The 13,805-nt window shown below is 33.1% G+C and overlaps 1 protein-coding gene and 3 long non-coding RNA genes across 7 annotated transcripts; 2 read left to right on the plus strand and 2 right to left on the minus strand.

The window, feature by feature from the left end:
- Positions 1-96: 96 nt before the first annotated feature.
- On the plus strand, positions 97-5,048 carry LOC124445066 (trace amine-associated receptor 13c-like). Of its 2 annotated transcripts, XM_046995777.1 has the most exons (3): positions 97-275; positions 1,158-1,318; positions 3,544-5,048. In XM_046995777.1, exon 3 carries the CDS (start codon positions 3,626-3,628, stop codon positions 4,676-4,678), a length of 1,053 nt encoding a protein of 350 aa, XP_046851733.1. In that variant the 5' UTR covers positions 97-275; positions 1,158-1,318; positions 3,544-3,625; the 3' UTR covers positions 4,679-5,048. The 2 variants fall into 2 exon arrangements, with proteins under 2 accessions (XP_046851733.1, XP_046851731.1); XM_046995775.1 differs by lacking the exon at positions 1,158-1,318.
- LOC124445069 lies at positions 4,918-7,091 on the minus strand. Its single transcript, XR_006948091.1, has 3 exons — positions 6,996-7,091; positions 6,229-6,323; positions 4,918-5,100 (listed from the first exon to the last, which is right to left on the minus strand). It is a non-coding gene; the product is annotated as an uncharacterized LOC124445069 (long non-coding RNA).
- LOC124445070 lies at positions 6,323-12,422 on the plus strand. Of its 3 annotated transcripts, XR_006948093.1 has the most exons (4): positions 8,618-8,829; positions 9,947-10,731; positions 11,533-11,573; positions 12,135-12,422. It is a non-coding gene; the product is annotated as an uncharacterized LOC124445070 (long non-coding RNA). The 3 variants fall into 3 exon arrangements; XR_006948094.1 differs by lacking the exons at positions 11,533-11,573; positions 12,135-12,422 and adding an exon at positions 6,323-6,357 and having other exon boundaries at positions 8,732-8,829; positions 9,947-10,917; XR_006948092.1 differs by lacking the exons at positions 11,533-11,573; positions 12,135-12,422 and having other exon boundaries at positions 9,947-10,917.
- Positions 8,364-9,920, minus strand: LOC124445074. Its single transcript, XR_006948097.1, has 2 exons — positions 9,755-9,920; positions 8,364-8,838 (listed from the first exon to the last, which is right to left on the minus strand). It is a non-coding gene; the product is annotated as an uncharacterized LOC124445074 (long non-coding RNA).
- Positions 12,423-13,805: the final 1,383 nt, after the last annotated feature.

A 13,805-nucleotide genomic window follows, 5' to 3' on the forward strand; every position in this document is an offset into this window, starting at 1 on the left:
TTGTTCTCACAGTTGCACTCGTTTTGAATGTGCGTCATTCATGTATGCAAAGTTCTTCAATGTAAAACGACCGATGTTTTTCGTTTGGGGCATTCATATTACTGTCCATGCATCTAAATGGGCAGGACAGGTGTATCGTGCATAATTGCGCCATGAGTTATATGGAAATAAGACGAGTGATGCGCGTAATTCACGATAACATCGGTCATTACAACGTGAACGGCGCTCTCATGTTATAACGGGAACACGCATGTGGAAAGCGTGGATTTAAGGAGGTGAGTTTGTTTTAAAACTTGAATATTTGTTGCTGCTGTTTCTTGTATTTATTCAAGAGTAATAGCAATGTGGGTTTTTCTCAAGGGGTAGCTTTCAGTCAAATTGATCACATTTCCGTTGCTTGATTTCGATGACTCAAAACATTGATTTTTCATTTGAGTAGAGAAACATCGCTGTTAACATTTTCACATTCCAAAATAACAAAAAAATATCTTTCAAGTTATGCAAAAATTGTCCAGATGTCGTTCAGTATGGATTCGTCTTTAACTCGAGATAAATATTTAAGTGAGGAGAAGAGTAGTTAATATTTTTGTAGGTTTTAAAAAAACATTGAAACACAACTATGTGCTGGGAAAATTGTCTTATATAACGTAAACTTGTGATGAAATTGTATCGATTGCTTTGATGAATTATTGCATGACTTCATGTCGTTTCAAGATTCTTATCCTTTTGTTAGAGTAAATTTTACTCAAACTATACAAAAACATTACAAAACGTGAATGTGTGCATCACGAAGTTTCTTTAAAATGGCCATTTTCGCTGTATTAACTACTGAATTTGCAAAATAGTGCGCGATTTATACTGTGTTACCCTTGCAATTGTAAAATTATTTATCTCATCTTGCAATCATTAAATTCATGCAAACTAATTTAATACATACATCACAATGGATATTTGTTTATCATACTTTTGAGGAACAAGGGATATTTTTAACATCTCCCCACATGTTCACTTAAGATCTACCAAATCTAAAATTAGCTACCTGTAAAGCATCTTTACTTAAAAATTTAACGCGTCATCTAATGCTTTTAAAGCTGAGGTAGCAAAAATATAAGAACAGATTTCTCAAAATAGAACTCAAATTTTTTCATAACTTCTAGAAATGATGACGATGAGTCAAGAATATTAAATGTTTTAAATCTTTTCTTTTTTCTCGTGGAGTATTTTATGTGTCCAAGAACGAAGCACCGCTTAAGATAATTGTGCTTAACACAAGCAGATTTTAGTTTGAGATGTTGCTTTGCTTTCATTGAAGATTTAGGTAGGTAAATTTACTTTGGATATCGATGTTGCTTTTGAGAAAAATAATAAAATATTTATTTCTTCTACCACAAATGCATTTGAACATGAGCACTGACTTATAGTCTCACTTACCTGTCAAGTAATTATAATGTCTGTCTACTTATTGTTTTTAACGATTCGCCGTGTTTACTACGTTTAAATATTTTTTATTGATTTTAATCTAAAGATTTTCACCATACCTTTCAACGAAGCCAAGTATTTCTCCTAAATAACTGTCAGTTATTTTACGACTCTCCAACTTCGAGGGCACATCAAAGTCAGAATAAAGGAAATTTGTTTACATACTGCCATAAAAGCCGAGCAGCAAATTGCTTTCACAAAAATGCTCCATGTTAATTCTCATAATATGAGCTCAGTTTGCTTCCCGTGCGAGGGCCAGGCAATCAAGTAATTTACAACACACTATAATTCTATAATTAAAAAAAAAACGAAATTAAAATGTCACTTTACGTTTAAGTGTTTCTCTACCGAAAAATATTTTACTCGACTTTTAAAACGTCGGCTTTCGGGCTAAGGCACTTCTTCTTAGAGCAATATATGTTTTTATATTTACTCAGTCACTGGGCTGCTTAGCTAAAGACATCTAAATGAAACATATATAGGAAAAAACAAGCTTTAAAACAATGGAAATATTATTCAAATAAGTGTGCAAAAGGATAATTTATTCAAATTGCAAATGACAATTCAAAATTCTTTTTTGTTAGCTCTTAATATACCGTAGCTAACATTTATTATCTTCTATAATCGCAAAAATTTGCTAAAGATGACGGGATATTAAATTAATACGTTTATTTAAGTTGTTGGTATGGTTACCGTTGGAAACAAGAAAAATGAAATTTTTGACTTGATATATATAAACTATGTCTTTATATAGAAAGTTCCAAAAAGGCGAAGAAATGAAAAAATGAGCACGAGTTATTTAAGCTGGAAAATTTACACTATTGAATATTTGAATTATTCCTTTCAAAGATATCCAATTTTTATAACATAAAAGAAGGCTTTCAAAATTACAGAACAGAGCCTTTACTCCATCCGATAAGAATCCACTTCATCAATATTTCACAACATTATTTAGGACGTTAATCGTAAATCTATAATTTTATGGTTTTGTGGTGTGTTAGCTGTTAATGAACTTCGAACACCATATTGTAAACGAAACTGACACTTGCGAAAATAGGATGTCGGTATAACTAATTGAAGTTGTAAATAAATTGACGATTTTTAAAGATCCTGGATAGTTTGATAAGAATGCCTGCGAAAATTCAATTACATCGGCTTATTTTATCTTTTTGGAATTAGAAGCGTCAAATTTAAATTTGAATTTCTCATCAACAGAACATCATTGGGCTGTGCAGTCCATGATATATAATTAAGCATACCATGTGAGTGCCAAGAACTAGGCAGAAACACGCAATTCTGTTTAATTATACCAGTGCAAATTTCAAGCAGCTGTTGAAACAATCACCGAATTCAAACATAAAAAATCCAATGTGAAGATGTGCATGATTGTTTTAAATGATGTGCATGCGATGAAACATGTGTCGTTGTAAGAAATTTCCAGTGTTTCTTTGAATGTCGAGGCTATTTGAACTTAAATTGTGCAAGTTTTATAAGTCTTTCCAACCTAGTGAAGGTAATGTGACATGCTAATAGTTCTCCTTGTTTTAATAACTAAAAGATATTGTGTATAGCTAATACTCTTCTTCCTTTAAAGCCATATATATATATATTATAACATAGTGAAAATTTTTTTCAGAACTTATTTCAAATTTTTTGTCATTTTAATTGTTACACTCGTTTGCAATGTTATGTTATATTTAAGAAAATTATCTAAAACATTTTTGATCCACTCCAGTCAACTGAAAAACTGAAACGTCCAATGCAGTCAATATTTTATAAAGAAATTCGACTTTAATTTTTGCTTCTTACGAAGCATATCATTGGGTGGTGCTTATTGTACGGAGATTCTCAGATAATTTTTATCAACTTCCTCCGAATACTTGCTTTTTCTGCAATTAAATATCTACAGTAAAATTACCTAGCTCCTATACGTAATTATATTCATGCTTACAGTCTTTATTGTTAATTGTGCCGCAGGATTTTGCAGTAGATATATTGTTCCGCCCTTTTCCTCCTATGCAGTTGTGTATAAGAGTGATAAAAATTCTTAATTCAATGTTTTAGGTGGCGAAAGAATTTGCAGATACTCATATGCATGAAAAGGACATGATCAATTTTTAGTGCAAAAAATTGTTTGGAAAAAAAAATGATTGCTCCCATTGTGATTGGAGCTGTACTATTAATCCTCTGTGTATTTTGCAACGGAATCGTCATCAGGTCCTTTTTTACAGAGAAATATATTCGTAGTCATGCCAACATGTACGTAATAAGTCTATCATGCGCAGATCTTGGGTGTGGCATTGTTGGAATTTCTCTGTTTCTTGTATCTTCATTCGAAAACTTCACAGAGTACATTCTAATAATTCAGATATCATTTGATATCTTCTGGGGTTCGGCTTCTATATTTAACTGTGTAGTGTTAAGCATCGAGAGAGCCCTTAAAGTCAACTTTCCATACTGGTATGCAAACAACATGACATCCTTAAAGATAAAAGTTTCTATCTTTTTTGTGTGGTTTGCGGCTCTCATCGTAGCAAGTTTATCTTTTGCAAGAAAGGAGCGAAAAGCACCTGTGTACTTGACCTTCTTGTTCATAGTCGCTTTTGTTATTCCAGTTTACACGATATTCACTTCGTACTTGACTATATTTTATGTTGCGCGAAAACATGTACGAAACATACGAAGTCAAAATCATGGAGGTAATAAAGAGTTAAGAAATTTGCGCTGGTTGGAGGTAAAAGTTGCTTGGAAAACAAGCATTTTTACTGCAGTACACATATTATGCTGGACACCGCAATTCGTTACTGTAATATTGACAATCCTATCACGTGACAATCCATTGCCTCTTATGTACAGCTCAGTAATATTAAAGTACATCAACGCAGCTATAAACCCGTTTATTTACGCTTTATTTAATCCCTCGTTCAGGAAAGCAATTATCAAGTTATTTCAAAAAAGACAACTGATGACATCGCAAAGAAGCTATCAAAGAAATGGTAACCTTACTCTAAACACAGCTTTTCCTAGTCCTACCGTGAGCAGATATGAGTCAGGTTACTCACCACAAAATGAAAGACAAGTTCTCTCTCCCCTTGAGCACCAAGGAGAAAGAATGGAAAACTTATACAAAGACAACGAGCTAATGGAAAATGTCAATGAAGCTTCAAATCTTTATAATACGAGTGAAACAAGCCTTTAAGACTTTTCGAAATCGATTTTATTCATTGCATTAATATCATCAAGTTGCGCACCGACGCAAAATCTTTTCCAAGATAACTAAACACAAAATTGAAGAAAATTAACTTGTAAAACCTCTTTCAATCTTTGCAAACAAAACCTGCAATATCAACAAAACATTTCCCAAATTACTGCTGCCTGGGAATTGTAACATAAATAGAGGCTTTTTCTCTCTTTATGGTTGAAAATGAAGACGCCTGTAAGTTTAATTTATTTAATTATATAATATCAAATAAAATTTTTCAATATTTCAGTATCTTCATAAAACTACATCAAATGCTATAATATCGACAAAAATCACATTAGAATTGTTTTATCCGTTTTTTTCTTTATATTATTCATTTCTCAGTGTCTTTCTTTCTTTCTGTTCAACTTCCTATGCCTCTACAAAGTTAGCAAAAGTTAGCGTTCTCTTCAAACAATTAGTTTGAACATAACATTGTTTATTGATGACTTTCTACTGTCGTTATTAGGTCACGTTATTTTAGTCACCCGACTGTATTTTTGATCCTATTTAAGCACATCTTACCATCGAACAATGATAACTAAAACTCAGATGCCCATTTCATACTGTCGCTCAGTTTATAGTGCATGTGGAGATTATGAAGCAATTATCTGGCATGACACATGCTGTTCTAGAAAAACTTATGATCTTGTACACAATTTAATCAACTCCTGCACATCCCCCCGATTTTTGCAAATTATAGCTACTTACAAAATAACATAGACCTCCATATTACGCCAATTTTTTTAATTCATTCAGTTTATTGGTTATTTGATACTTGTATCAAGATTTAACATCGAATCCATCATCTAATAGAATCTGTGCTATCTATTAATACATAAAAATAAACTGAAATTTCAATAAGAGTCTAGTCAAAATGAATGTTTTTGGTATTGTATGTGGATAGTCTTGTTTTCTTATACAATAAACAACAATGTGAGCACTGACTTTATCTTTTGATTATAAAGAATATTCATGGTTTACGTTCGATAACATATTCTGACCGATAATTTATAGTCCTCAATTGGTATGAGCTAGTGATTTTTGTCTCAGTCAACTAGGCACATTACAAGTCTGACGTTTGTTCATTGTTCTATTTTTCTCTATGTCTTGAAGCCTCAGATTATTTGTCAATTCATGATGTCTGCCATAATCACGCTCCATACATTGTCATAGACTACTTTGACTACTTGAGCAATAATCAGCTTCCATGATTAATCAAACCTCGAATCGAACGACCAATTAAATGTTTATTTTCATCAATGCACATAATTTGCTAAGTAGCTTGTAAGCTTTTTGTTTTGTTTGAGCAGGTATAAGTATAACATGCGGTCCAGTAATGAAACATCGGTAAACAGCCCGAGCCACCAGAAATGGGAGATATAGTTTTGCACTTTAATTGACTTAAAGTAACATGTGCCTTTGGGTACACAAGCATGTGTCCATTGCACGAGGAGCGAGTTTATATAACAATTAAGTAAACAAAAGTTCTTAGAAATCTTTCAAACCTCATTTGATTTCATTAATGACTCACGACCACGACTCATTCGCGTGACACGTAGATTGTGGACAATAAACGCCAGCCAGAACGTCACATGATCCACTGGAAGAAAGACGGACACATGTAGCAACATGAGGTAAAATTCAATAATAATTATTCCTTTTGTATTAATTCGAAAATAGTTTTTTGTGGTGTTTTGTGTTTGAATGTGATATGCTATTTGTTGTGAATTGGTTTGTTGTGATACTTTGTCGTTCTTTGCTCATTTTAAATTATTGGAAATTTTATAGTTAATTCTTATTTAAGTTATATACTTCATAGAATAGTCCTTGACCAATTGCTCAGTCAATTACAAATACGATGCTGCCATGCTTTGCTGTACGTTTAAAATCACACTGGAATGATTTTGCTCTGAAATTTCGCTTTCTGTTCGGACTAATTGAACTGTACTTCTATTGTAATACTCAGACCTTAAGACACAGTTGTTACTACAAGCAAAATAAATCTGCTTACTAGAAGTTTGCCCTTCACTTGCAGAAATAGCAAAGAAAGGTTATGTGATAAAACCAGATGTATAATTTATCATCCCCCAGCTTTCAGACAGATACATTGTGTTAGATTCATTAGAATAAGACGAAACAAAAATATTTCAGCCATTTCACTAAGGGTTAAATAAAAATGGCGCATCTATGAACCGAGGAGTCGCATCATTGATTAATGATTATATGATTATTTTAACAGTAAGATTGGTTTTTACAATATATGTACACTTACTTGATTGATTCAATGTGCAAAATGTATATATCCATTTTCAAAACGTAATGAGTCGGCTAAACAGACCAATTATTAGCAGACATTGTTGTCGATAACATAAAAGCTGTCTAGAATTATCGTGTTTGAAACAGACGGTCGCATTGATTGTTTAAGAATTAAATCAAATTAAACGCAAGTTACATCCCGACTTAGCCGTTTTCTTATCGTTTTATTCGTAATGTTCTGGGGCGTACCTTACTTGAGCATTAACTCAGTAATAAGGAACAAAACGAATATAAGTTTTGCCAACATGTCCTATGTGTTTATACACCAATAAATTTTTAAAACGACTTCGTTTAATTTGTAATGTTGCGTACCATATCTACATTTTGATACTGCCACGACTAAAGGCAGTTAAGGAAACAGGAACAAGAAAGGAGAAAGTCAATGTTATTAGTGATTTTATAATGTTGATCAAGTTATTTTGCTTTCACAAATGAGGTAATTCGTATATTTCATTTACTATAAGCTGTGCCTAAAATATGGTGCAACGCAGTAGCTTTAATGGAGCTGCTTCTTGCCGGGTCTGTTTTGAGCAGCTACCTACATCTACTAAAAATGGTGCCTTTTAGCTGCAATGGCAATTAATATGGCATGGTGTGCTTGCTGACGTCTTAATTGTTGTCAGGGGATAGCATGGGCGTTGTTATGCATACAATCGATTCTTATATAATCTATCATCACAAAATATTGTATTCCATTACGATTTTAACAGCATGCAACGTTTACAGCAACATACGTTGACAATTCAAACAGTTAAGGGGAAAGATTGAACAGAAAATTTGAAGGGTTTTAGCTAGCTTTCAAATCTGGTTGAAAATAATTTGAAAGGACATTGTGCATCCTTGACTGTTTGATCAAAATACTGTTTTGCGCGATGGTGCCCCATGTTTTTTGAATCCAAAAACCAGTTGAGAAACATAAAATTAGGCAGTGGATATTATTCGCCATAATTTATTGAAAGGGATCGGACGAATCTATTTTTGACCGAGTGCATATATAGCTTTAAATCATTTGTAAAAGTAATCAGAAAATATATTTGAAATGTTAAATGAACGAAGTCCTTAAAGTCAACTTTCGTCCAACGTTTGGAATACATTTTGACCAGTAGCAGAATAGGGTTGAATTAAAAATTGTATGCTGACATGTTTTCACATTAATTTAAAATTTCAATATAAATTACTAATCCCGACGAGAAAGTTGAAATAATAAGATTTTTCCAGCTAATGATATAGGAAAAATGTTTCTCAAGGTTAATTCGCCAAACTCTCCCTCCGACTGGTTAAAAATTCTTGGAATGCAAACTGATGCAATCTTGCGCGAGCTTGATTTTGCCAATTGTCATTTTTGACTAAAACTTTTCTTAAAACATTTTTTTGTGTTACAGAGCTATTAGTCACATACATATTTTTGGCTATATTTTGCAATCATTTATTTCATACCTCAAATGCCTACACTATCAATAAAATATTCATAACTAAACCCGAGACGTCCGTTTGCTCTTTCAAGATAAATTTATTTAATTATACACCAGAATGTGCATAGTTTAAGTTTTGCAAACTGTGCTTGAAATTGAAATCTATTTTGTGATTAGTAAATTACATGTGCGAATGGTAATCACTGCATGTCTAACCCCACGTCATTAAGTCCAAGAAATGTATGTCTGTGTATGATTGACACATAAAGAACTCTCATAGAAACCTCGTGCGTATCGTGCCATCATCAATGCGTGAACGACAATATGCTGTGCTGCTTTCTTTTCATACGATCGTGCAAACCATAATCATAAATTCGGGTAAGTAATCTGCAAGTAATAATTAATTGAACATGTTCTCATAAACTTTAGTTAACAATGTCACGCAAATATATGATATTGGTGAAGGAAGACGAATGACCGCCTACATCTAGAATGTACTGTCGAGCGTGATCTCTATGGTGTCTTATAAATTAAATATGATGAAGTTTTTGTACATTAAAATACATGAATTGTACATTGGTTGTTTGCATGTTATCATTACGATAGGGAATCTTGTATCTCTAGTGCACGGTACGTATTATGTAGTATTACGGATAAAACGCGTCCTACTATTTTCTAAGCGTTTATATTTACAGGGTGATTTATCATTGCTTTTATCTTTGTGAGCTTTCGTTTGCCATTCTAGATTTCTTATACCTCGTTAACATGAATTCATAGCTATCACGATATTATTTCCATATCGTAGCACAACCCTGCTCACTGCTTTGTCCCACTTGCATTCCTAAACATTCCTAGATCTACTGTTGGCTTAAAAATATATGAGGCCATATAATATATTCGTATATGTTATATATACGTATGTATAGTAAAGATATAAATGTAAATTGTGTTGCTAGCATATAAGCGTATGTATGCGTTTTATTAAAGACAAATGTATATCATGAGACATAAGACAAGCATCGCTTAACATTTGATTACTACAGGCAAGCACATCAATATATATATTGGTAGTATACCGTCTTCGTTTTTGAAAAGTTACTGTTCATAAGTTCAACTAAATCGATTTTGTAAAATGCAAATGCTACGTTAAATTCGCAAAATATTTTCAATTTAGACAGTATGATTAATCAGGATTTAAAAAACGCTTACTGCGTTGGCTAGTGTTATGGGATATGTCTCATTGTTAACCTTCCAGTGCTGTGCAACCAAGCACGCTTGCTGATAACTCAAAAAATATTCATACCTTAAATTTATTTCTTGTGTTCATTTAACTTTTGTACTATTTCATTATGTCTTTAGCCATAGTGTTGGCGTATGAAATACAGGCGATTGCTGTACTGTCTAAACATTTAATCATTTAACCGAATACTTAGAACAATGATATTTGCATGAAAAAACTTCAGAGATTCTTATGAAGTTATTTTTTATTGTTTAGCAAACGTGTTGTCAAATGGAATTTTGAGACTGGTATGAAATTTAGAAATTTGGAACATTCATGGAACGAACAAGTGATTAAAACCGACGGTTCAATTTTATATACAAAGAAGCTTAGTGCAAATATTTTGTATGCATAATCACGTTTGTTTACGGGAAACGTCCGAATTTTTCTGTCGCGAAAACTTTAAAGTTTACTATTGAAATTTATCCATGAAATTTTTCAACTCAGAAAAATGAAACATGCAAACTGATAACATTTAAAAATCTCGTAATGAGAATATGAAAAATTTAGCCTCAATGAATTTGTTACAATGAATTCAAGTTTGAAAACATAAAATTTACTATAGAGAAGTCAACGCTAATTTGATGATAAATGGATTCTATAGTTACAGAGATATAAGAACACTATCTTTCTGCTGTGCCGTTGAATAATGATCATACGTCGATAAGTATGATAACATGAGACTTGTCCACAATAATGTCTAAATAAAGTAAAGCACTTATGCGTCGTTATATCTATTCACGGTCAAATCGAGTAACTCGAATTCTATGTCTAGTTACTGCATGAGTATTGTCGGAAATACAACCATGCATTTTTTAACAAAGAACACAGCATGTCATCCACAGTGCGAGCCATAAGTGATCACTGACGAATGTTTACAGAAATATGAACTTCCTTATTCGAAATAATTTCTTCTCTAGGTAATCTATTCAGACCATTTAAGCGACGATTCACATGTTCGATAATCTTTAGCGTCTGGAGATACTTTCCTTTTACTAAAGGTCGGTAAAAGTTTTTGTACAAATATAATTGAGGAGGACGTGGTCCAAGCAGTTCACATGTCCAGTTTTGCTTATAATATATGCTGGCCAGACAAATATGTTGGACCTGTGTAGGACGCGCTTCTTTTCAGTGCAGTAGTCTGGAATGAAATATTTTATGAAAGAAATACATTCAATTTTGCAGAACCTTTGTTTTGGAAATGAATTTAAGAAATATCTGGATTATTCAGTGCTTTATTTTCTTCAGATGTAAATTCTGATAATGTCAATGTCCCAGCTATCAACAAACACACGATGTATTAGCTGCAAAAAATCGTATCGTAAATTCGGTGAAAATTAAAAATCCATTTTATGACATGATACACTGTCAAAGCGCGAGAGATCTGGTTTTGTTTATAATAAGAAATCTGGTTCATGAGGTCTATAGCATAAGAGTGCGGTAAATTAAAGTAATTTTGCTACCTTAGCATGTTGCTATCCATTCACTAAACATGCTTATCCAATATAAAGTGAGCAGACTAAATGAAATATCAATAAAATTATCACATTGCTTATTCCGTATAAAATGAGCCGACTAAAGTGAAAAATTACAAAAATTATCACGTGAGCGGAAGAGTCGCTGTAGTTTGTTTCTTGTTAGACCAAATATTTTCTTCCTTTTATTACTGGATGACCCTTATAATCATTACGCATCAAAATTTACTTTGTTTCATTTCATGTATTTTTACCTAGTTATAAACGCGTTCGCAGTAATGTACTTGCTGTTTGTCAAATATTTGATTATAAATGAATTTTTTATAGATTTAGGCAAGGACCCAAAAGCTACTTTCAGGCCTTTTACGGTAAGGTGAATAATATTTGCTATTTCCGTCATTTCATTTTAATCAAAGGGTTTGTAATTTTTGGTAATGAAATGTATTCTAGAAGTTACTTTGAGTTTTAGGTAATGCTTTAAATTAACTCGTCAGTTTCCATGAAAACCAATAAGGTGCATGTGTTAGGCTGCATGAACTTCTGTTTTGTTTGTAATTATCACATTTCTCTGAATAACAGAAGTAGATGACGTGGCAGATTGCTGACACGTGAGAAAGATAAATATGGAATAAAGTCGTATTTCATGTCTATAGGCAATTGTCTAATGAATAGCAATTGAATATCCAAAAAAACGTCTACCTTTAAGACATTATATCATCATTGCGATCTTGTACAGTTGTACTGCATTTGTGACTCGTGAGTCGGATTCAACTGAAGCATTTTCCACCAAATCCCATTAATCACCGCTGAATAAACTAGATTTCTCTCGCGTTCTCCTGTGAGTGGTATTGTTATGGAATGGCGTGCGACGATTACAAACGAAGACCATGCACAATCAAAGAAGTTGTGTATTTCTTTATTTTTTATAGCGTTTGTGGAAACTTTGTCATGGGAAGTTTTCATTTACGAGAACGAAGCAACATGTGATACGATATGTGTTAACGATTATGTATTTGGCATATTTGATAAGAAACTGCTTCAGCCTCTTATGGTTATTTTATGATTCGTTTACTGAACGGTTAAGTTGCTGCAGGTTGCATCGACATTTGGTTTATTGAAACACCGTCAACGATGCATGGTTTTTTTGGTTTTCTTCACACGTGTATGGCGATCAGTTGGTTATTGACATTGTTTGGAAACGCGGAAGACAACAACAACCGTAGATCCGAACTTGTGATTTTTATCTCACAGGTTCGCATCTACGGACTTTGTGGTTTCTGCTTTTACACTCAACAGTTCGTAGAAAGAATATTGCTGTTCGTAGAGCACGAATGCCGAAGTTCGAGGAAATCGAACGATCGAGTTGCCAATATGAAGGCATATTAAATATCAATGGGAAGTGCTAGGAATATTTCTTTCATAATTTCAGCAAGCATGAAGCTTCAATTGTATATGACTGATTAAAAACCAGTATATTAAATCTAGTTATGTGTATGTACTTTGTTTTGTCTGGTCATTAGTGAGGCTACCCACGTTATAAACTTATAATTAATTGGTGGTCTAGTGCCAGTTGTCCTGCTCTGTAACACGTGATTGGGGCTTTACGCCTTGAGGGTATCATTTAAGACCTACGATAACGGTAAAAATATAAAAGACTTTTATTTAGATATTCATAATACCGGTATTTCATTTTTAAAGGCATTATATTACACCTGAATGTGCAAGTTAAGGGTAATGTATGATTGTATATAGTTTGAAGGCAGCCATATGCAGCGGTTATCATCGCCATTCAGAAAGTTCAGGTTTGATAGCCGACATATGAAACGATCTACCAAAAACAAGGTGCTCCACCATAACTGTTATACTACGCTTAACTTGCGCCTGCCTGGCAAACAGTCAAAATAACAAAAGTAAGATTTTTGTTTATAGCATAGAGTTAATATCAAAGTTTATAATTGTGGAAAGGTTATTGTTTGTTTTTCTTTATAGCCGTAGGTGTTACCTGCAAATTGTTTGCCTAAATGAGAAAAAACAGGCTTCAAACCTTACCCATAATATTCCTTTGCCTAGTATAAAGGCTGTTTTTGAATTAGTTTGGGTAGCTTGGAGGGGAACGTATTTTAGGCTCTTTCGTTGGTTAATTGAAAGGGTATAGATAGAAGTTATCACTGGCTAATCATTGGTTATCGTTCTACTTTTATATTTTGTCCAGGACACTCATATCGATTATTTGTATTTCAGTCGGATCTTGAAGTAAACAGTTCAGTCAGTTTTAAATACATAATAATCGTAAATACCTACATAATATAAACACGCATGTACACAAAAAACATCCAATTATATGTAGTCTTTCAAAGCAAGGTAGGTCGTAGTTGTCGGTTAATTCTGGCTCCAGTTCATGTTTGTTTTTGGGAATGAAAATTGCTGCCTGAACTTTAAAGGAAAAATATTTTTTCTGTTCCTTGTAATGTTGAAGTTAAAGTGGGCAAAACTATCATTGCATCTGTATTCTGCTGAGTAAGATACGTGTACGACAATCTTGTATTTGCGTGATGCTAATTACTTCACATCATTGTTCAGCAAGAGCTTTTATATGTGCC

This window comes from Xenia sp. Carnegie-2017, unplaced genomic scaffold (assembly GCF_021976095.1).
Source record: "Xenia sp. Carnegie-2017 unplaced genomic scaffold, XeniaSp_v1 HiC_scaffold_22, whole genome shotgun sequence".
NCBI classification, from domain to species: Eukaryota; Metazoa; Cnidaria; class Anthozoa; order Malacalcyonacea; family Xeniidae; genus Xenia; species Xenia sp. Carnegie-2017.